Below are 22559 nucleotides of genomic sequence, written 5' to 3'. Positions count from 1 at the left end.
GGAAATAATAGACATGGGGGACAGTGAAAGAGAGGAGGAAAGAAGGAGAGTTGGGGTTCAGAAGTCACCTCTCAGGTACAGTGTTCACTAACTGAGTAATGGGCCACCAGAAGCCCAACACTCAAAAATACGCAGTATGTCCATGTAAAAAACATGCACTTGTGCCCTTGAATTTAAAATTTAAAAAAATATGTGCATGCCTCCTAGAAATACTTGCTGTGCTTTTATTTACACATGCTATACTATTATAAGAGGGAAAACAAAATCACCCATAGTAGGAGTAAGATGGAAAGGAATGAAGGCTTTTAAAGTACCAGAAAAGAGGTGAAACCTCAGCTGTCTGATATTGAACAAGTCACTGTTTGTTTTGTTTTGCTACTGAGTGTTACATTCAATAACTACAAAAGTGAAATAATAATATCTCTAACTCACAAGATTGATGTTAAGTGAAAAATCATAATAGATTCATTTCCTAAGTTGCTTCTAAAGTATTATTACTCAACTCGTGGCTACAAAAAAAAAAGACTACATTTTCATCTGAAAATATAAAACTTATTCATTAATACATATAAGTAAAACCTTTCTATTGACTTGCTGGAAAACTATATATTGACAGATTTTTGCCAAATAAACAACACTTACTATTGTCAAAAATAAAATGTCAGTGACTTAAATACATAAAAAAGGAATTTTAAAAATAACAAATAGTAAGTAATGTACTCTTGGTATTATTAACCTTGGTATTTAGAAGTCACAAAAATTGTTCCTCTGTGATATACTGATATAAAATGGGAATTTCTGAAATTAATGTAAATTTAATGTCTCATACCCACATATAGATAAGAAGTATATAGATAAGAAGTATTTATATTTCTTTCTAAGGCTTCCTGATGGTCTCAGATGCAGGGTGCAGTAAAAAGCTACTTCAAAATAATCAACATTTGTTTAATCAGATGACATTGTAACACTGTACAATTATAACATGGAGTATTACCAGTTCTAAGCAAAACAAAATGGTTTATACAACTAGTATTCAACAATAAACACACAGCTAGCATACTGTTGAGTGAACAGAAACTGGAAACACTTCCCCCTGAAAACTGGAAAAAGACAAGGCTGCCCACTCTTACCCTCTTGTTCAACACTGTTGGAAGTCCTAGCTACAGCAATCAGACAAGACAAGGAAATCATGGGTATCCAAATAGAAACGAGGACGTTAAGTTATCCCTCTTTGCTGATGATAAGATCCTATACCTCGAAAATCCAAGAGAATCTGTCAAAAACCTGCTTGCACTTTGGAAAAGCCTCGGGGTACAAAATAAATGTTCAAAAGACAGTTGTATTCTTACACAAACAAGAAGCAGGCAGAGAACGAAATAAAAAGCACAATCCCATTCACAATAGCCACAAAAAAATGAAGTACCTTGGCATTTTTCTAACCAGAGAAGAAAAAGACCTTTACAGTGAAAACTACAAAACGCTGCTCAAAGAAATCCAAGAGGACACAAACAAATGGAAAAATATTCCATGCTCATGGATTAGAAGAACCAACATTATTAAGATGTTCATTCTACCAAAGGCAATCTACAGATTCAACACAATACCCATTAAAGTTAACTACCAACATCATTCTTCTCAGACCTGGAAATGACAATACAGAAATTCATATGGAAATATAAACGACCACGAATAGCCAAAACAATCCTTAGCAAAAGAAATAAAGCAGGAGGTATAACATTTCCAGATTTCAAACTTTACTATAAAGCTACAGTAATCAAAACAGCCTGGTAATGGTACAAGAACAGGCATACAGACCAATGGAACAGGATAGAGATTCCAGAAGCAAAACCTCAATTTCTCAACCAACTCATCTTTGACAAAGCCTACAACAACCACCACTGAGGAGAGGAGAACCTATTCAGTAAATGGTGCTGGGAAAACTGGCTGCTCACTTGTAGAAGGTTGAAACAGGACCCCTACCTATCACCATGCCGAAAAATTAACTCTAAATGAATCAAAGACCTAAACGTAAAACCTCAAACTATAAGTATCTTAGAAAATGCAGGAGATACCCTTATGGAAATTAGAATTGGCAACCAATTCCTGATCAAAACCCCAAGTGCCCATGCCATAAGAGATAAGATAGACACATAGGTTCTCATCAAACTGAAAACCTTCTGCAAAACAAAAGAAACCCTCAAGAGAGTGGGGAGATAACACACAGAATAGGAAAAAATATTTGCCAACTGTATATCTGACAAAAGTCTAACATCTAGGATCTAGAAGGTACTGAGATGCACCAAAAGAAAAAGAAAATGAAAAAAAAAAACCAGCCCCATTAAAAAGTGGGCAAAAGACATGAATAGACACGTCTCAAAAGAAGATATATGGGCAGCCAACAGACACATGAAAAAAGGCTCAGGCTCACTAGACATCAGAGAAATGCAAATCAAAACCACATTGAGACACCACCAAACCTCAGTAAGAATGGCCATCATTAATAAAACAAACAACAGATGCTGGTCAGGATGTGGAGAAAAAGGAATGCTTCTACACTGCTGGTGGGAATGCAAACTAGTGCAACGTCTTTGGAAAACAGTGTGGCAATTTCTGAAAGAACAAGAAATTGACCTTCCATATGATCCAGCAATCCTCATTTTGGGAATAAACCCAGAGGAAGACAAATCATTCTACAAAAAGATACCTGTACATGCATGCTTATTGCAGCACTATTCACAATAGCAAAACATGGAACCAACCATGCTGCCCAACAAAACTAGACTGAATTTTTTAAAATGTGGTACATATAAACAATGGAATATTATGCAGTCACAAAGAAGGACAAACATATGGACTCCACAGCAACTTGGATGGATTTAGAGTCTATCATATTCAGTGACCCATCACAAAAACAAAGAACAGAGTGCCATATGTTCTCACTCATAAGCAGACTTTAAACAATTATAATACTATAAGAAAGGGATTGGCAATAGTGGGAAACTGCAGGGGAGGGATGGGGGAATTGGCAGTTGAGGGAAACTGCCAGGGGAGGAGGGGCATACCTTATCAACAAGGATACCTGCATAATGCACATTTGTATACCTAAACCTGGATTGTACACCACGTCTTTAAAATTAGAAATTTAAAAAAAAAATTAAAAAAAGAAATGGTATTCATTTCCTCTTACAGGCCAGTATTCAGGTAGACAGAATTTAACAGAATTAGATGTGACCTTCTTCCAAAGGTTGTGTTTGGGTTTCAAAAGTATCAATTCTCCAGATTAAAAATAATTTTTGGTCTTTTGAAACCCGCAGTAATAATCAGCTAATATCATAGTTTGTATAAGTTGTGATTCACTTTGTTGATAAGGGATCCCAGGCTTAGACCAGCAACGGGACTGGCAAAGACTAAAGAAACTTAAATTTGGGGAAAGGGAAATGGATCCTAAAGAAGGGGAATAGATGGGCATTGTAAAATCTTCAGAAAATCAAATGTACTCAGAATTTAATTAGATTTATATATCAATCATATTCAACGTATGCTTCTCAGACTGTTTAAAAATTAATGCAGTATATATACTCCCGTAAGCATTCCTTTTCTAATAATACAGCAAGACGAGTGGACATTCCTAATGAAATAGTAACTATGGTTTCTCTCAAATCTACACTTGAAAATCTAGTCTACAAACACTTTACCCTAAAAAACCTATATCAGACAAACTTTATGAGGGCATTAATTATAATAAGCATGTGACATAAAGACATCACATGTGAAACATAGTTTTAAAGATAAAAACAATTAATACAGTTGGAAGTAAAACTGAAACTGACTGCATTTTATGCCATAAACAGTACACAAATTAAATGTTTCTAAAAAGGAGAATCAGATTAAAAAAAAGACTAACATAAATCCAAAATGTCAAGGCATTTATATAAGAATGCAGCTATGAGTATAAGTTTATTTTTATTCTATCCTCTCTCACACAGATAAGGTTATTCTCAGAAAAAAATATTTCGCATGTTACACAGTTCAATATACACTCAAAGAATAAGCATTCAATAGCAATAAGTCAATGGTCATTAACATGTTGTTTTTATTCACTTAATACAGTATCACTAGCTTTAAAACATTGTCTCATTTACTTGCAATCTCCATGGCTTTCACACCAATGACCAATTTTAAATAATTTCTAGGTTAAACAAAAATTATGTCAAAATAACATACACTGTGTGCTAATGCTAATTTTTAAAGGTCTATTTTGATGAAAATAAAAAATAAAGCAATGAGATATTTAAAAGAAAAAGTTTGGTCAAAGGAAGTCAAGAGAAAGACCACCGGAATAGCAAGTTATTGTCAGTTACTATAATTTGTATATTGATTATAAAGATTAAAGATAGAAAAAAAGTAATTTTATTAAAAAATATTTGGGCAATATCTTCATTAAAACAGACTCTATTTTTTCTATTTTTAACATGGGATATTAATTTTTGAATACTGATCTAGTTTTCAGTTTCCAAATTATTTGTTCTTTCAATGATTTCTCTGACTAGTTGAAGTTGTGGAGTCAACTTGCCTTTCCTTCAGAAAGTTAATCTCCTAGCATAAAAACAATTTGTAACGTAACACTGAATGAAAAGATGTAGCTATCCAGAATATTTGAAAAGAAAATTGTGAGATTTTGGCTTCTCCATGAAGATTTGCCCAACATCTTCTAGGTTAAGCTGTTTTCCACCATCAGACAGTCAATGTCTAAATCTTAAACTAATGCTTGAGCAGATAAACTTCCTGTTAGTGAACTTCTTTCAATAGGTGCTGCTAACTGGGTTACTAACATTTAATTATCACAGTATATCAAGGAACTGAATGCGTTTTGCTTAGATCAGTATTCTTTGTAAGTAGCCCAACAATATTATAAATGATAAAAAGATGTTCAAGAAACAAAAGACATTTTATACATATTTATGTATTCACAGATCCTCATAGTTTTAGTTTTCAGCTCTCATTTTTCAACATAATGCTGGCTGGATTAATATAAAATGCCACTTTAAACTAAACACTGTACTAAACTAAAAATTTTCAATAATAAACACTGCAGTAAAAATGTACTCAAATAATAAACATTTTTAGTAGTTTTTAATTAATATCTAACAATTTATCTTGTTATAATAACATGGCTCAGCAAGGATCAAGGATGCATGATTATATATATTTTTTAATTTCACTTTTTTTCCTCTGTATGCTATTATTTTCACCATTCTGTCTTAGTCAATGGGAGGGGACTAACAAGGCTTTAAAATATCAGGAAAGTCTCTGTTCCATAGCTGGGTGTCAGGCTGCTGAGCTAATCCTCAACAAGTGAATTTTCTGAATAGAATAGTTATCGCACTAAACCATTGTCCTGAGTGAGTCACTTATCTGCATGATGAGATATGGCCTTTATACTGACTATAACAAAATTATTGAGGAAGAGAATTTCCACCCGGTAAAAAGGTATTCAGAGTTTGCTTGAATGGAAAAGGTCTTTGCTCTCAATAATAGTTTCCCCAACAGCTATCAGAGATTTTTGGACTGAATGTCTAGCAGATTCACCAAAATTACCATGCAAAAAAGACTTCAGATTCATCATAACAATAGATTAATAGTAGAGAAGCACTCACACTGTTCTTAAACCAGGCAAATTATGACATAATCAAGGTGATTATTTACCCAGTCCCTTGGCACTCTTAGAACTACATCATCTACCTAACACTGAGAACTTTTAATACTGTAGGTTTGATATTGTAGGTCTTATGCTAAAGTCCTTCACAAGGTAGAAAGGTCTGCTATTCTTCTTACCTGCACATTTGGTTCTGGTGATGAGTGGAGGTCCTGGGAGTCCTGTTCCTCCTTCTCCAGGTCTGGTAAGTAGGACACGGATCTCGTATTCAGTATCTGGATCTAAATGCCATAATTTATAAGTTGGAGCGTTGACCGCATGGGTTTCTGTCCAGGATCCCGATGTCATTCGGTACTCTACTTCCTTCAGGATAATGGGACCATCGCCAATGATCGAGTTGGCATTCAGTTGAATCAGCAAATATGTTGGCCCAACACCAAGCAGCTGGGGGGGAGCAATGGGCCTTGGAGGTTCTAGGAGAGATGAGTGTGCACTCTCATTAGTGAAAAATCTAAAACATTTCAGTTCATAGGTATATTAATGTCTCATAAAGCCTAAATGCTTAGTGGATAATTTACTTCAAAGGACGCGATAAATACTGAAAAGAAAACTAAGACGTGAGTGGTCCAGTGACTGTACTTTTAAAGAGCAAATAATTTTGTAGATGGCATATGACGATTTAAACCTATCAATCTAGGAGATAACGGCTCAGTAAACAAGGGAAATACAAGGGAAATATTTAGAGATAGACAGTTCTAATTAGCTACTAACAGAATAGAGTTGATCTTTTACATTTTACTTCATTCATGATTCATGGCCAAGTAGTATTTTTATGTTTTGCTTTTTTACTTTTTCAGAACTCCCACACATGAGAAAAAAAGGAAGGCATAACAAAGCTGAACTCAGAAGCTGATGCCAGGTGCTGACTTGTTTCTACACATCCATCTCGCAGTGTAACAAACTGAAATATACACTTAGGCAAAAATCACAAATAACTATACATCACCGGCCTTTGGTAGTAGCAAGTGATAAGGCAATGCAACCATTATTAGCCATAATGTCAAAGATAAACTGCAATTTAATTTTGGATAGCTTAGCAGGGATTAAGAGGCTGACATGAGACAGCTAGAGTGAGCTTTTCCTACAGAGTAATGGAGATATAGAATTTCCCCAGCAACCAGAGAGGAACAGATCCAGCAGCATGAACCACAAGTCTTCAAAAACAGTGATAAGAACCATTTAGAGCAAAGAAGAAGAAAAATTTCCACCAACCTAGGCTAGAACTGGCTGAACTCTTGCCTGCATCATAGCAGTATACCACAACATCCAGAGAGCGAGGAAGGTGAGTGATGTGAATTTGGGAGTTCTGTGCTCTGTGCTGTGTACCACTCTGTGGCAGAGTATGGCTATGGGTCAGGTAGTTTCCCGTGAACCTACCAAGTCTCCCAGAATCAGGCAGGACCCCAGGTTCATGGGAAACTACCTGACCCACAGCTATACTCTGCCACAGAATGGTGCAGGAAAGAAGCCTTTAGTAGCACTAGGCACCATTTCCCAGGAACTCAACTCTTGCAGGTTGTGCAGCGGCCACTTTCCAAGAAGACTGTAAGGGAATGGTCCCCAAAGCAAACTCCACAGGTGCAGACAATTCCTGGCTAGGCAGGTTGCCTATGAACACCTGAGACCCAGAGGCCAGCTGCACCTTGACACTAAGATTGCAGATTGTCTAAGGCCAAGGTAGGTGCCAGATAAGACACACTGTCAAAGTAACCTCTCACTCCCCTTGTGAACTCTTCTGGGCCTGCTCTTCAGTGACCCCAGTGGCCTGGGACTCCCTCCTAATCTCCATTGGGGCAGCTAAGAGTGCACCCTTGAAGGGTACTTTACATCTCCTTTCTCTTGCACTACCCTAGAAGGTTCAAAACAGCAGAAATTGTGGGAAATTCCCAGAGCTCTATCCTTGCTCTAGGCTGGCTGGTCACTTCCTTGGAGCAATAGTCGCCAAGGAGAAATTTTACAGCCACCATGATAACCAGGTTTTTCAGACAAGTGTTACCCCCAGCCAGAGGTCAGCAGTACAGCTAACCACACTGCATATAATATCTCAGCCTTGGTGAAGACCTGATCTCAAGTGTAAGCTAGTTACACTTTACAAGCCACTTCAGCCACTCAGGATCTTGTGAAACAGTGCGGGTACACAGCACATGGCTGCTAAATCTGGCAATCGAGAAACTCACCACACCAAGGAGATATATAACTACTGTGCCTATGTCAGCCTTTGCTAACCTCAAATAAGAAACTGTCTACCCAAATGAGAAAGAGCCACAAAAATAATTCTGACAATATGGAAAAACAGTTCTCCCGTAGGTCCAAAAGACCACACCAATGCTTTAGCAATGAGCCCTAACCAAAATGAAAGTTTTGCAATTCCAGACACAGAATTAAAATGGCTGAATGATAAAACTGGTTAATGAATTTCAGGAGAAAATTGAAAACCAACACAAAGAAATAAAAAAATAAACTATTTAGGACGTGGATGAAAAGAATCTCCAAAGAGACAGATATCTTAAAAAAAAAAAAAAAAAGCTGAAATTCTAGAAATGAAAGAAGCATTTTAGGGTAGTACAAACTGCAGTGGAAAGTTTCAAAAGTAGATAAGAACAAGTAGAAGAAAGGATCTCAGAACTTGAAGACAAGCCTTCTGAATTAACACAATCAGACAACCATAAAGACAAAAGAATCAAGAGAACAGAATAAAGTCTCCAAGAAATGCAGCAGTATGTAAAACATCCAAACCTAAGGATCATGGGTGTTCCTAAGGAAAAAGAGAAAGCAACAGGCTTGGAAAACCTGTTTGAGGAAATAATGGAAATAAACGTCCCAGGCATTACAAGAGAGCTAAACAGCCAGATACAAGAAGCCCAAAGAATGCCCAGAAGAGTCATTGCAAAAAGGTCAGCCCCAAGACATAAAATCATCTGGCTATGCAAAGTTAATGTAAAGGAAAAAATTTAAGACAAGTGAGACAAAAGCAACAAATAATTGACAAAGATAAACCTATCAGACTAACAGCAGACTTCTCAGAAGAAACCAGAAGAAATCAGGGGTTCATCTTCAATCTCCCCAAACAGAATAACTGTCAGTCAAGGATTCTGGATCCCTCAAAATAAAGTTTTATAAGTGAAGGAGAAACAAAATTCTTTTCAGACAATGAAACATTGAGGGAATTACTCACCACTAGACTAGCTTTATAAGAAATATTCAAAGGAGTTCTAAATACTGAAACAAAAGGTTAAAATACACGAATAAAAAACACTGGAAATCAGAAAGTTCACAGGCTTCATAGAACACCAACACAATAGAGAAAATAAATAAAGTAACCAGATAACAGCCTCTGTGATGAATAGAATAGTGCCTTACATATTATTATTAACTCTGAATGCAAATCATTTCAATGCACCACCAAAAAGATGTAGACTGGCAGAATGGATTTTTAAAAAACGCCCAAATATCTGCTACCTTCAAGATACTCACTAAACTCACAACAAGGACTTCTATAGACTCAAGGTAAAAGGGTAGGGGAAAAATATTCCATACAAACGAAAACCAAAAATGAGCAGGAGTAGTCATTAACAACAGTAATAAAACATAAAGATGGCCATTATATAATAGTAAAGGGATCACTCCGAAGAGAAGACGTAAATTTAAAATATATGTGCGCCTAACACCAGAGCTCCACACTTTAAAAAATAAATGCTGCAAAAACAAGAGATAGACAACAATACAGCAATAGTGGGGGACTTCAACACTCCACTGACAGTAACAGACAAATCATCAAGACAGAAAGTAAACAAACAAACAAACAAAACTATGGTTAAAGAGTACTCTAGAGGAAGTGGAACTAATAGACATCTACAGAACATTCCATCCCAAAACTATAAAATATACATTTTTCTCATCAGCACATTGAACATTCTCTAAGACAGACCATATGATAGGCCACAAATCAAGTGTCAATAAATTTTAAAAATATATAAATCACATCAAGCACCAGCTCACAACACAGTGGAATAAAACTAGAAATTAACTCCAAGAAGAACTTGTAAAACCTAACAAAGACATAGAAGTTAAACAATTTTCTCCGGAATGAACCTTAGGTAAACAATGAAATCAAGAAGGGAATTTAAAAATTCCATCACATGGTCTCACTCATAAGTGGACCTTGAATAATTTTATTGTAATACTATATATGATAAGGATTGTCAGTAGTGGGAAATTGCTGGGGTGGGGGGAGTCTCCCCCAGGGATTCTGCTGAGGGAGAGGGGGCATACCTCATCAACAAGGGTACCTGCATAATAATAATTTGTATACTTAACCCTGAATTGTACCCAACTTCAAAATTAAAAATTAAAAAAATTCCTTGAAATGAATAAGAAAAATGAAACAAGTTATCAAAACACCTGGGACACAGCCAAAGCTGTACTCAGAGGAAAATTTTTACCATGTAAGGCCTATATTAGTAAGACTAAAAGATCACATATCAACAACCTAACATCAAACCTCAAGAAACTAGAAAAACATAAACAAACCAAACCTAAAGCTAGCAGAAAAGAAAGAAATAATGAAGAGCACAGCAGAACTAACTGAAATTGAAATGGAAAAAATAAAAAGGATCAATGAAACAAAAAGTTGGTTATTTGAAAAGATAAACAAAATTGATAGACTACTAGGTAGATAAATTAAGAAATGAAGAGAGAAGAATCAAATTAACTCAAATAAGAAACGAAGAGGAGACATTATAACTAATACAACAGAAATTCAAAAGATCATCCAAGACAATTATGAACATATCTATGCAAACAAACTAGACAATCTAAAGGAAATGGATAAATTCTTGGAATCATCCAATCCCCCCAGTATTGAATCAGAAAGAAATATAAATCCTGAATAGACCAATAATGAGTAGTAAGATTGGAGGCATCACCTTACCTGTCTTCAAATTTTACTACATAGCTGTAGTAACCAAAATAGCATGGTACTGGTACAAGAGCAGACACATGGACCAAAAGAATCGAATAGAGACTCGAGAAATAAACACAAATACCTACAACCAATTGATCTTTGAAAAAGCAGACAAAAACATACAGTGGAGAAAAGACATCTTATTAAATAAATGGTGCTGGGAAAACTGGACAGCTACATGTAGAAAAATGAAACTTGATCCCTATCTCTCCCCATATACAAAAATTAACCCATGCTGGATTCAAGACTTAAACATCAGACCTGAAACCATAAAATTCTTAGACTAAAACCTAGGAAAAACACTTATGGACATCAGCCTAGACAAAAAAATTATAACAAAAACAGTGAAAGGAAATGCAACTAAAACAAAAATAAATAAGTGGAACTTAATTAAACCATAAAGCTTCTGCAAAGCAAAAGAAATAATTACCAGAGCAAATAGGCAACCTACAGTATAGAAGATATTCACAAACTATAGAAGCATAGCTGACAAAGACAAATACACAGAATCTATAAAGAACTCAAACAAAGCAGCAAGAAAAAAGCAAAAGCAAATAACCCCATTAAGGAGTGGGCAAACGGCACAGACCACGCAAAAGAAGATACCAAATGACCCACAAACATTGAAAAAAATGCTTAGCATCACTCATCATCAGGGAAATGCAATCCAAACCATGCAACACCACCTTATACCAGTCAGAATGCCCGTTATTAGATAATCAAAAAAAAATAGATACTGGTGGGGATGCAAAGAAAAGGGAACACTTATACACTATTGTTTGCTGTTGTTGCTGTTTTGGAGTTGGAGTCTCACTCCGTCGCCCAGGCTAGAGGGTAGTGGCACGCTCCCGGCCACCACAGCCTCGACCTGCTGGACTCCGGCAATCCTTCCGCTCAGCCTTCCAAGTAGCTGGAACTACAGGGGTGCACACCAGGCCCTGCTAATTTTTTGATTTATTGTAAAGATGAGGTCTCACCAAGGTGCTTGGGCGGGTCTTGAACCCGAGGGTTCAGGCTATCCACTCACCTCGGCCTCCCAAAGCACTGGGATTACAGGCTGAGCCACCGAGCCCAGCCACACTATTGCTGGGAGCACAAATTAGTACAACCTCTATGGAAAGTGGTGTGGAGATCACGCGGAAAACTAAAAGTGGATCTACCATTTGATCCGGCATCTACCCTAAGGAACAGCGGTCAATATGTAACAAAGATACCTGCACCTTCATGTTCATCACTGCACAATTTACAATTGTAAAGATGTGGAGTCAAACGAACTGCTTATTAACTCACCAGTGGATAATGAAAATGTGGTATATATGCACCATGGAATATTATGCAGCCATAAAAAAAGAATGAAATCATGTCCTTTGCAGTAACATGGATGGACCTGAAGATTATCATCACAAGTAAACCGACTCAGAAACAGAAAACCAAACAGCATGTCCTCACTCATATATGGGAGCTAAACCGTCACAAGGGGAAAATAATAGACCCTGGAATCACCAGTAAGTGGGGACTGGGAAGGGAGATCAGGGTTCAGAAACTACCTATGGGGTACAATGTTCACTATCTGGGAAACGTGAGACCTAATCCCCACCACTACACAATATGCATATGGAGCAAATATGCATGTGTATCCCATGAATCAGATAAATGGATACATGGATAGATAAAAAATACATTTAACAAAGATATTTTGCTTGAAAGAAACTTTGGGAATGTCATTTCATTGTTTGAACGTATAGAAATAATGAATGATGGTATTAGAGCACTTTTTTATTTCTTAACAAAAATGTAGCTGAAATGAAAAACTGGACTTTATGAAAGATAACACTGCTCTGGCTCTGTCCAGATGGTCTGTCCACAGGGAAGACTAAGTCGCAAAGTTCCAATTAGTACATTGTGATCAGGTGAGGTTTTCTTTGAATTTATGGAGTACATCTCATACTTCTCAGGAAAGTAAGACTTCAAAGGAAAATACTCATCTTTATAAAGTACTACTTGCTCAAAAATTGATTTAATTTTTTAGAGTTGGAGTAAATACATATAACAAAACTATTCAATGTAACCACAATGTTCCCTTATTCCAACCCACTCCAGGTAGCGGTAACCTGGAGAAGACACAAAGAGAGGGAGGTTAAGAACACACAACCAAGATCTTTCACATTGGAATTTCTGTTTTAATGGCCATGCATCCCATGGAAAAGATACAGTGCAAAAACAAAAACAAAAAAAAATTCTGTAGACAGGTTTTATCTTCTTATGCAGGCTTAAATGAAAAAAGAATTTTCAGCAGCAGCCTAGGATTGCTTAACTGATTGTGTTAAAGTATAATTTCTAGCTTAAAACCCTTAATTCAGGGTTAAAAACCTGAATTACAAACATCCCTAACATAAGGGATAGATAAGACTAGCTGGTCTAGATTTCTATACAGGCTACAGTCATTTTCAAGAATATTTATTCCAAATTCATACGACAAATACTTATTGAGTAGCTATTAGTTGCTAGGCTGTTCTACACATGGGTATCCATATACTATAGTGGGAGAACCATAATAACAATAAACCAATGAACTCATTATGTTAAAGAAAAAAGCAGAATACTGTGATAAAAAATAATGAATACAACATCATTGTTTTTCTATCCCAAATCACTCGATGAATATACGCTACTCCGCTCAATGATCATGGATCATTATGGCAGTAACTTTTAAACTAATTATCTATAGAACGATATGGCTCTAACTTTACTTGTCCGATGTCCACTTGTACACCTAACTCTGAATTGTACCACATATCTTTAAAATAAAATATATATTTACAAAATCAAGAGATTTTAGGAAAAAAAAAAAAGAACCATATGGCCTTGTAATTCACTACAGTCACGTTTAAAATGAAAATAAAAACTTCAATCAAACAAGATAACATACGGTATATAAACTATATATATTTATAATTATTGCTATTTCTACAGAAAAGTAGTTCTTAACACCTGACTCATAAAGTTTAATCACAAAATCCATTCCTAATGGTTTGCAAATTGCTTCAAAAATATGTTGTCAAAATTGCATAGCAAGTGAACTTTTGCAGTTTCACAACTGAAATCAACAGAGAAGATATTCTCAAAAGCAAAAAGTTAAATAAAACCAAAATCGTTTAGAATTTTCACTTAGCTAAAGTAAGACAGAGGTATACACTTCATACCATGAAACTGAATCAATTAGTCTCACAACTGTCATATTCAGATACAAAGGTTTAGTGTAGACAAGGATAAAGAGAAAATTGATATATACCCTACACCCTAAACTAAAATAAAAATGAATGCAGAAATGAACATTACAGAAAAAATGCAAATGTCTTCCCAGACTATCTAAATGCTGCATCTATTTTAAGTAGCAGTCTGTACTTTGTAAGCAAACTAAGTTGCCTCGTATGGGCAGTGTTTGTTTTCACTCCAGATGGCTCATATACTGACTAATGTAAGTATGAAAAAAATGCTAAATTCACAACTCATTGGGGATCTACCCCAGAGCAGCAATGCCCTACTCATTTTACAGCTCAGCAATGACCTGAAGAAACCTCATACTCAACATGATTTAAACAAACAAACAAAACAAAACAGGAACAATATGCCAAATGAATTAAAAACCACAAACTTTGGTTAATCTATAAATGTATAGATATTCTGAAACCTGAACTTATGTGTGTATATCAGAGTGATGAATCTCACCAATCAAACTCTGCATGTACTTGCACAGAAAATGAGGAGAAAACTAAGAGGGGAGTAGAACATGGGAGGGGAAGGGAGAAAAAAGCTACACTTACACGTAATATAAGAAGCAAGTGAAAGAACCAAGTGAAAGGATAAAGCATAATATTTCTTCTATCATTTTTATCTTTAAGGAAGTGAGATGTAAAAGAAACAATTTGCCATCAGGAAATCTACTTACAAAAATGCATACATAGCAATAACTAAGTAATGTCAAGTATTTAATTTAACTTGTTCACTTATAACTCCTTAATTTGTGTACTAGGCATTATTTGAAGAGGTTTTAAGAAATCTAAATTTCTAAATGTATCAACAAGCCCTACATTATGCTATTTTGCTTCATTTTGTTTTTGTCATAAAATATACACATTTTAAACTAAAAATAAATATTTAACACTAATGTTAAATATTAAGATAGAGTTAGGGTTAGGGTTATGGTTACGGTGTGTATATACACACACAAACATATATATACACACATATGTATGGATATACACACATACATACATATAATACAGGGGGTGCCAAGAAATGTATACACATTTTAAGATATGTTATCCATGTATTACTTTTCTTAGTTGAATTAAATTACCATAGCAATATATAGTATAATGTTCACTCAACCATGCTTCCACCGTTTACTCTGACTATCCTGTCTTTCACATGGTGACGCTAGTATTCATTTGACTAACACTACCCTTTGGCTGAATGTCAAACTCAAAACACTTTAAGTAAAATATATGTAATAAAATATACAAATAAATTAAAATATATAAAAATATGAAGAAATGGGTTTGATTTACTCAGGCTCCTGGTTGGAAGAAGGACTGCAATTCACTCTGACCAGTTTTACATCTCACTTGCTATGGTCAGGCAAAAAAACTCAAAACAAAGCAAGATAAAACAAAAGCACAAAAAACAACGCCGTCCAACAATCAAAGGAATCGTTCAAATTTGGAAATATGGCAAATCAAGAGAGGCTTAAAAGCATATACACTGATTAACAACATTATAAGAAATGAGAATAATATACCACTACATATTAAATTTTTATGTGAGAGGTAAAAAGTCTTATATTAGTCTTATATTAGCATACATATTTTGTTTTTAGGCCCCTGAGTACAAGGAGGCTTGTTTATAAAAATCTCTATTCATTTCAGTAAATTATGCATGAATTTTAATCAGTTCGCAAATGAACAAGTAATTGTTCTGCAGCAATATTAATATTCTTCATAACTTAATAGACCACCAGACCCAGAGGTGTGGTGCGAATAAATCCCAACTGTACACTAGGTATCAACTGAAGCATGCAATCCCTGAAATATAAGATAAACTTCGCCGATGTTACCAATTAACTTTCAATTAATAACTTACATTCATTATGCTAGAATGGAACCTGTCATAAAACCTCTATTATATATTCAAAATGTTGTATTTGTTTTTATATTTCAAATAACTTTAAGTGTCTTGAAATCAAGGAAATCATTATGAAAGTATATTCTCATCCAATCATTCCTATTATAATGCTACTTTACAAAAATGCATCACTTATCAAAATTCAGTTAATAAAATGCAGGATCAGAAATAGAAGTCACAAATCCAGAAAAAGTCACAAAGTAAATGCCAAAGCAAACAGCCCTTACCTGCATCTTTCCAAATAAATAAATTAAACACCTCTCAGTCCTATCTTCTTCCTAATTGTTTTATTTGTTGATAAGGCCTTGACATAAGATATTCTCAGATTAAACCTCCCACTGTAGGAGGCAGCAATGATATTGCATTAGTCTCCTAGGGCTACTGGAACAAATTGCCTTAAACTTGGTCTTAAAACAACAAAATTTCTCACAGTTCCAGACACCAGAAATCAAGAATCAGTATCACTCCATCAAAATCAAGGTGTCAGAGGTCATACTTCCTTCAAATGCTCTAGAAAAAAAAAAATCCATTTCTTGCCTCAACTTTGAGTGGCAGCTGGTATTTCTTGTCTTGTGGTCACATCCCTCCAAATCCCTGTCTCGTTTGCTCACATTGCCCTCTCCTCTGCTGTGTGTAGTCAAATCTCCCTCTTCCTGCTACTTACACGGACACTTGTGATTGTATTTGGGGCTCACACAGATAACCCAGGATACTCTCCCATGTCAATACCTTTGAGCGCGTCTACAAACATCATTTTTTTCCACAGAAGGTAGCATTCTCAGGTTCCAGGGAATAGGACTTGATCTATTTGAGGACGTTTTTCAGCCTCGCCCCGACATAGACCACGACCTCATCCTCCCTCCAGGGAGACAACTCAGTTCCACCTCTTTTCCAGTTGGTAGGAAGCTTGTGAGCAGAAATAGTTCACCAAGAAAGTTTCTGAGTGAGGTTCAGAGCAGCAGAGATTATTAGAGAGCCAACGTATTGCATTATCTTTTAAATAAAACTATTTGAGGTAAAGGAAATAATAGGATGAAAACTATTATATAAAATGGCCACAGTGGTTGATGTTTCCCTACCATCTCTAAAATCCAGCAGAATACTTAGAATTGCTTGCCTTGTACATCAATTTTTTTCTTTGCTACCACTTATTTACTTAAATGAAGGAATCACTTCAAAGTCAGTTTTATTATACATCTTTATTATTCCCCTCACTGAAATTTTGGTTTGGCTCTGCTTCCTGTTAAATAGCAAATTCATGATTTCATGTTCCTTGTTTTTCTTCCCCATCAGACATGAGAGAGGCTGAGTAAAGAAAGAATAACATCATTATGCCATATTATTCAGGTATTTATTTTCTCAGCTACCCTAAAATAATGTTTAAATAATTTTAAGATACATCTCAGCCGGGCTTGGTGGCTCAGCCTGTAATCCTGCGCTTTGAGTGGATTGCCTGAGCCCGTGGGTTCAAGACCCGCCTGGGCAACTTGGCGAGACCTCATCTCTACAATAAATCAAAAAATCAGCTGGGTGTGGTAGTGTGCGCCTGCAGTTCCAGCTACTTGGAAGGCTGAGGCGGAAGGATCGCTGGAGCCCAGCAGGTCGAGGCTGCGGTGGCCGGGAGCGGCCACTGCACTCCAGTCTGGGCGACAGAGTGAGACTCCAACTCAACCCCCCCTCCCAAAAAAAAACAAGATACATCTCTACAGGGTAACATAACGTAATGGTACTTGTGGGTTTCAAGAAATTTAAAATATCACGGGCTGGGCAGGGTGGCTCACACCTGCAATCCCAGCACTATGAGAAGTAGAGACAGGACGATCCCTTGAGCCCAGAAATTCAAGAGCGGCCTGAGTAACATAGCGAGATCTTGACTCTAGACATGGTGGTGAGCTCCTGTAGTCCAGCCACTCAGGGGCTGAGGTGGCAGAATTACTTGAGCACAGAACTTCCAGACTGTAATGAGCTATGATCACACTACGCACTTCACTCCTGCCTGGGTGACAGAAGAAGACCCTGTCTTAAAAAAAAAAACAAAGCACTGGCGAATAGGAAGATAAACTTTGTTCCCATAAGAAATAGAAAGCAGGTTATTTATAATTAGATAATTCGAATAATTAGAAGCATTTTATTTGAACAATATCATACATGTGATGACATAATTTGTTTCCTTTTTCCTAAGATCTTAAAATATTAAGTGTATATTTAAAGAATTTTACGTTTATTTAAAGTTTCTCTTGTACCTCCAGTTTATAAGCTCTAACCTAGAAATATTTATGAGAATTCTTTCGAGATACTTCAGATTTTCAGTCTCAACAAGGGACTGCCTCCTTAGGCAGCCAAATACCTCATAATTTTAGCTCAGATTAACATAATACTCCACAAATTCTATAAATTTCCTTTCATATAAATTACTTCTTTTATTTACATATTTATGAATTAAGTTAAATGATTTTTACATTACATTAAAATCCCTTTTTAAATTCATCAACCCAATTGATGGATGCCTTTTTCAAATTATATCATTCAGGTGGCAGGTAGTTTATAAACTTGCACTGGTCAAATAAAGTTTATGCTAAGACATCACAAAGTATGGATGCTACCCACCCTAAAGCTCCCATGCCAGCAGCTACACAATTATCCACCAGAAAGAGCCAATATTATCTATTATCATCTCTACAACAAATAGATGGGTGTTCCCTAATAGTTATAAGGAATAACAGAAAGAGTATGCACTGTGTCCCACTGCTTGTACTCACAGCATTTCACACCCTCATCACTTCTGAGAACCTTGGGAAAAGCATACATGACTTCACAGTGGTAAGTAGGTAGAAAACTTTAGTTGAAAATTAAAAAAAAAAAGAATTTCAATTGAGTACAATAAAGCTCTCATTTCATGAAATATCACATGGTTGTCTATACTATGAATTTTTATCACTATAGTTATGTCCAGCTAAACAGAGTTTCTTCATCCCTTGCCAGTGGCTCACCACTGAGGGCAGTTGTTCAAAAGCCAGACACAGAGACAAATACCACACGATCTCACTTCTATGTGGTCTCTACAAAAATGAAAGCAGAGAGGTGAACGGTGGTTACTAAGGGTTGGGGATGGGGGTGAGGTAGTGGGAAATGGGGAATGTTGTTCAAAGGTACAAAGTATCAGTTAGATAGGATAATAACTTCTGGAGAGCTATATTGCAAAGCATGGTGACCATTGTTAATAATAATGTATTGTATACTTGAAAACTTCTAAGAGAATAGGTACTAAATGTTCTTATCACAAAAAAATTACATGTAACGTGACGGAGGTTAATTAACATATTAACAAACTTGATAATCATTTCAAACATATACATATATTAAAAGATCACATTGTGCAACTTAGTTTTCATTTGTCAATTATAGCTTAATAAAGATGAAAACAAAAAAAATTGGGGGACCTTTTAAACCAATAGGCTCCACTGGAAAAAGACCTCAACAACAAAGAAAATTATTAATTCACCACTCATGCTTACCTCAAGTGATATCACCTGCAACTCCATTTCTCAAAAGGATAATGGAGCAGAATTTTGGGGGGAGAGATGCAAGCCCTGCACAAGTGATCATTTATTCACACAGGCTTGACCATGGCCAAGGAAGCACAGGGAACTGGGCACATGAGTATACATCTTGCTCATAGGGATGTGAATGTATAGCAATGTTTTTGGAAAACAATCAACTAATATATAGTAAGAAAGAAATATGTGGTCATAAATCAAAGTAATCCTACTTTGGGGAATTTATAAGACATTGTCAATCTTTGTTTAGAAGAGCAAAAACATAATCAAAATACTCAACAATAAAAAATAGAGAAGGAAATCATGGTATATCTATTCAATAGAATTCAACACAAGCCTTAAGAATGCAAGCTATGAAGATTATTAGTTTTTACTTTAAAAAGTAAAAAGCATATCCCTAGGGGGGAAAAATTAGCAACCACCAACACTAGAAGAAAATATCCAAAAAGCTAATAGCAGTGATTGGGGGTACTGTATGAGGGGGGAACCCAAAAACCTGGAATTTATTTATTAAAAATTACATTTATATTCTTACACGTTTAAAATTCAGTCACATTCAAAATGCTCTCCATTTGATGCAACATACCTATTGAGACACTTTTGCCACTGCTCAGTTTTTGAACCCATCAACTTTGATGACTTTTAGTGCTTCTGCCGTTTTTTGTTTCACCTCTTCCACATCAGTAAAATGTTTCCCTTTGAGAACTTTTTTCATCAGGGAAACAAACAAAAAATAATGTCGCTTGGGGTGAGATCAGATGAATAGGGAGGGTGGGACATGGTGGTAATGCGTTTTGGGTCAAAAATTGCTGAACACTCAGGGTGCTGCGGATAGGGGCACTGGTAAATTTCCTATTGTGAAATTGACAAACACATTGAAAGAATCTCCAAAAAAAAAAAAAATCACTGAAACTGAATGAAGCCTCTCACAATAATACTAATTTATGGGTTCCTAGAACACTTACATAACAGGGGAGTCTGTACCATAAGGGGCTCACTCTCCAAAAAATAATCCCAGGGATTTTGGGGGGGAGTCCCTCATCATAATACCATGAGTTAGCATTTTCTATTATCTCCGTCTTCCAATAAAATCTACAATGTACCCATAAAACGTTTCCTCATTATATTCTCAGTATTTCTTGCTGTGCCTGACAAAGTTCAACACTACTGTCATAGACTGAGTGACTGCCTCAACAACGCCCTGAAGAAAAAGTTATCCCATGCCATTGTAAGAAAAAAATCAACTTAAATTCTGCCTCTTCCATACAAGAAAATGTGTACTACAAATTCAGTGTGAGAACCAACATGTGGAGATGACAACAGTAAAACTTTTATTTATTTATTTTATTTTCACATGCTAAAATTAAGTCCTCAAAAAAGTAAAATTCAACACCTCATACTTTGAACCATGTAGCTAGCCAATTGCTCTGACATTACCCACAAATTCTTACTTATTTAATTACAGTAGTTAGTTGACTGGAACGAAAGAATACTTTCTAAGCAATTGTTTAGTGACCAAGTGGCGTCAAATGATTTATCCAGCTTGTAAAATAATATATAAATACAAAACAAATTGGCACAGCTCCAAACCTAGCAATAATTCTTTTTTGTCTTTTAGTCCAATCAGGTCAATTAAAATGTTTTAAAGAGCATTTTCCAAGTGAGAAAAACTTTCTGATTTATATATTTTAAAAGTAATTTGAAAATACAATACCAATAAAATGACATCAAAATAGTTAATGGTACTAATACTAGAATACATGTGTATATGTATATTTCTTGAATGAAAACTTAGTTCCGGGTAGGAGAAAATTCTGAAGCTCACTACGCCACTCTTCACATTTCACAACTATTGTGTCTCTCAAATTCCTGTGTGAGATATATTCATTTTTTTAAACTGCAGGATCTGTGGAATTATAGTATCTCATGTCTACGGCATGGCTCTTTTCTGGTGTCTAAAGTGCTGAAACAAGAAGAATCATTTTAGCAATGAAACTGCAAATTTTGCATACTGAATTTTATATCCTATGCATTACCATGGCACTTTATTCACCTTGATTTGAAAACACTGCTGCAATAACTTTATAATCTGTCTGAAATAAGAAGGCACAGCAGCAGCACAGTGTTTTGATCTGTCAGCAGAACCTAAAAACAGGTTAGATTCGCATTTAGGGCGGATGCAAAGGTGAAGGGATTTTAAGAAGGGACGTTTATTTGCTTTTTAGCCCATGTAATTAAGTTGTAAGGTAATTACAAGTTTGTATCTCATTTTGTCCAAAACTGACTCTCTTTTTCATTAATATCCATGCAATGCGTTGGCTCGGAATTATGAATTATTCTGAAAACTTAATAACTTCACAAAAGCCTCGTTCAGTACCACAATCCACATGGCAGCAGACCACATGTTATGATGAAAATTATGAATCCCTCTGAATGAGTCATAAGCTAATAAATACAGAAGATTTCTCTTATGGTCGTTTAATACCTCATTTCAGCTTCCTCAGAGCTCAAATTGTTCAGAGCACTTCAAGCAAAGAACATTCAGTTGATTCCAAGAATAACAATCAAGTCAGCAGTAAAACTAGGGAAGCCATTAACTCCTTGTTTAGTTCCCTCAAGTCTAGAGCTGCCATAAACAGGTAATCACTCCACCATCTCAACAGTCACCTTTATGAGTTAGGAGAATTTAAAAACGGTGGAAGAAAGGATAGAAACTGTGTTTGGCAATGAAAATACGAAGGGGAGCACCCCAGAATTTGTTTATTTTAAAAAATTGTGTATTTAGCCAAGAATGGTGGCTCACACCTGTAATCTCAGCACTTTGGGAGGCGGAGGCAAGAGACTTGCCTGAGTTCAGGGGTTAGAGACCAGCCTGAGCAACTTGGCGAGGCTTTGCTTCTACAATAAATAAAAAAATTAGCCAGGCGTGGAGGCACATGCCTGTAGTTCCAGCTACTTGGAAGACTTAGGCAGAAGGATTGCCTGAGCCTAGTAGGTCAAGGCTGCGGTGGCCATGAGTATGCTACTGCACTCCAGTCCGGGCAACAGTGAGACTCCAATTCAAAAAATAGAGATTTGTATTTATTCTTACATGTTTAAATTTCAGTCACCTTCAGAGTATTCTTTTTTTTTTTTTTTT

General features: G+C 35.9%; 1 protein-coding gene across 1 annotated transcript in view; it reads right to left on the bottom strand.

The window, feature by feature from the left end:
• Nucleotides 1-4930: 4930 nt before the first annotated feature.
• Nucleotides 4931-22559, bottom strand: part of LOC103249307 (receptor-type tyrosine-protein phosphatase kappa-like) — a 308462-nt gene continuing 290833 nt past the window's right edge. Inside the window, exons 8-9 of the mRNA XM_021707499.1 lie at nt 5836-6129; nt 4931-4998 (exon numbers count right to left, since the gene is read on the bottom strand). Of these exons, the coding sequence (XP_021563174.1) occupies nt 4931-4998; nt 5836-6129 (362 nt within the window). The remainder of the gene's footprint in view (nt 4999-5835; nt 6130-22559) is intronic.

This window comes from Carlito syrichta, unplaced genomic scaffold, assembly GCF_000164805.1.
Source record: "Carlito syrichta isolate Samal-C Ts95f unplaced genomic scaffold, Tarsius_syrichta-2.0.1 Scaffold118959, whole genome shotgun sequence".
NCBI classification, from domain to species: domain Eukaryota; kingdom Metazoa; phylum Chordata; class Mammalia; order Primates; family Tarsiidae; genus Carlito; species Carlito syrichta.
The sequence above is the reverse complement of the archived record's forward strand: the minus strand, read 5'-3'. Positions and strand labels throughout refer to the sequence as shown.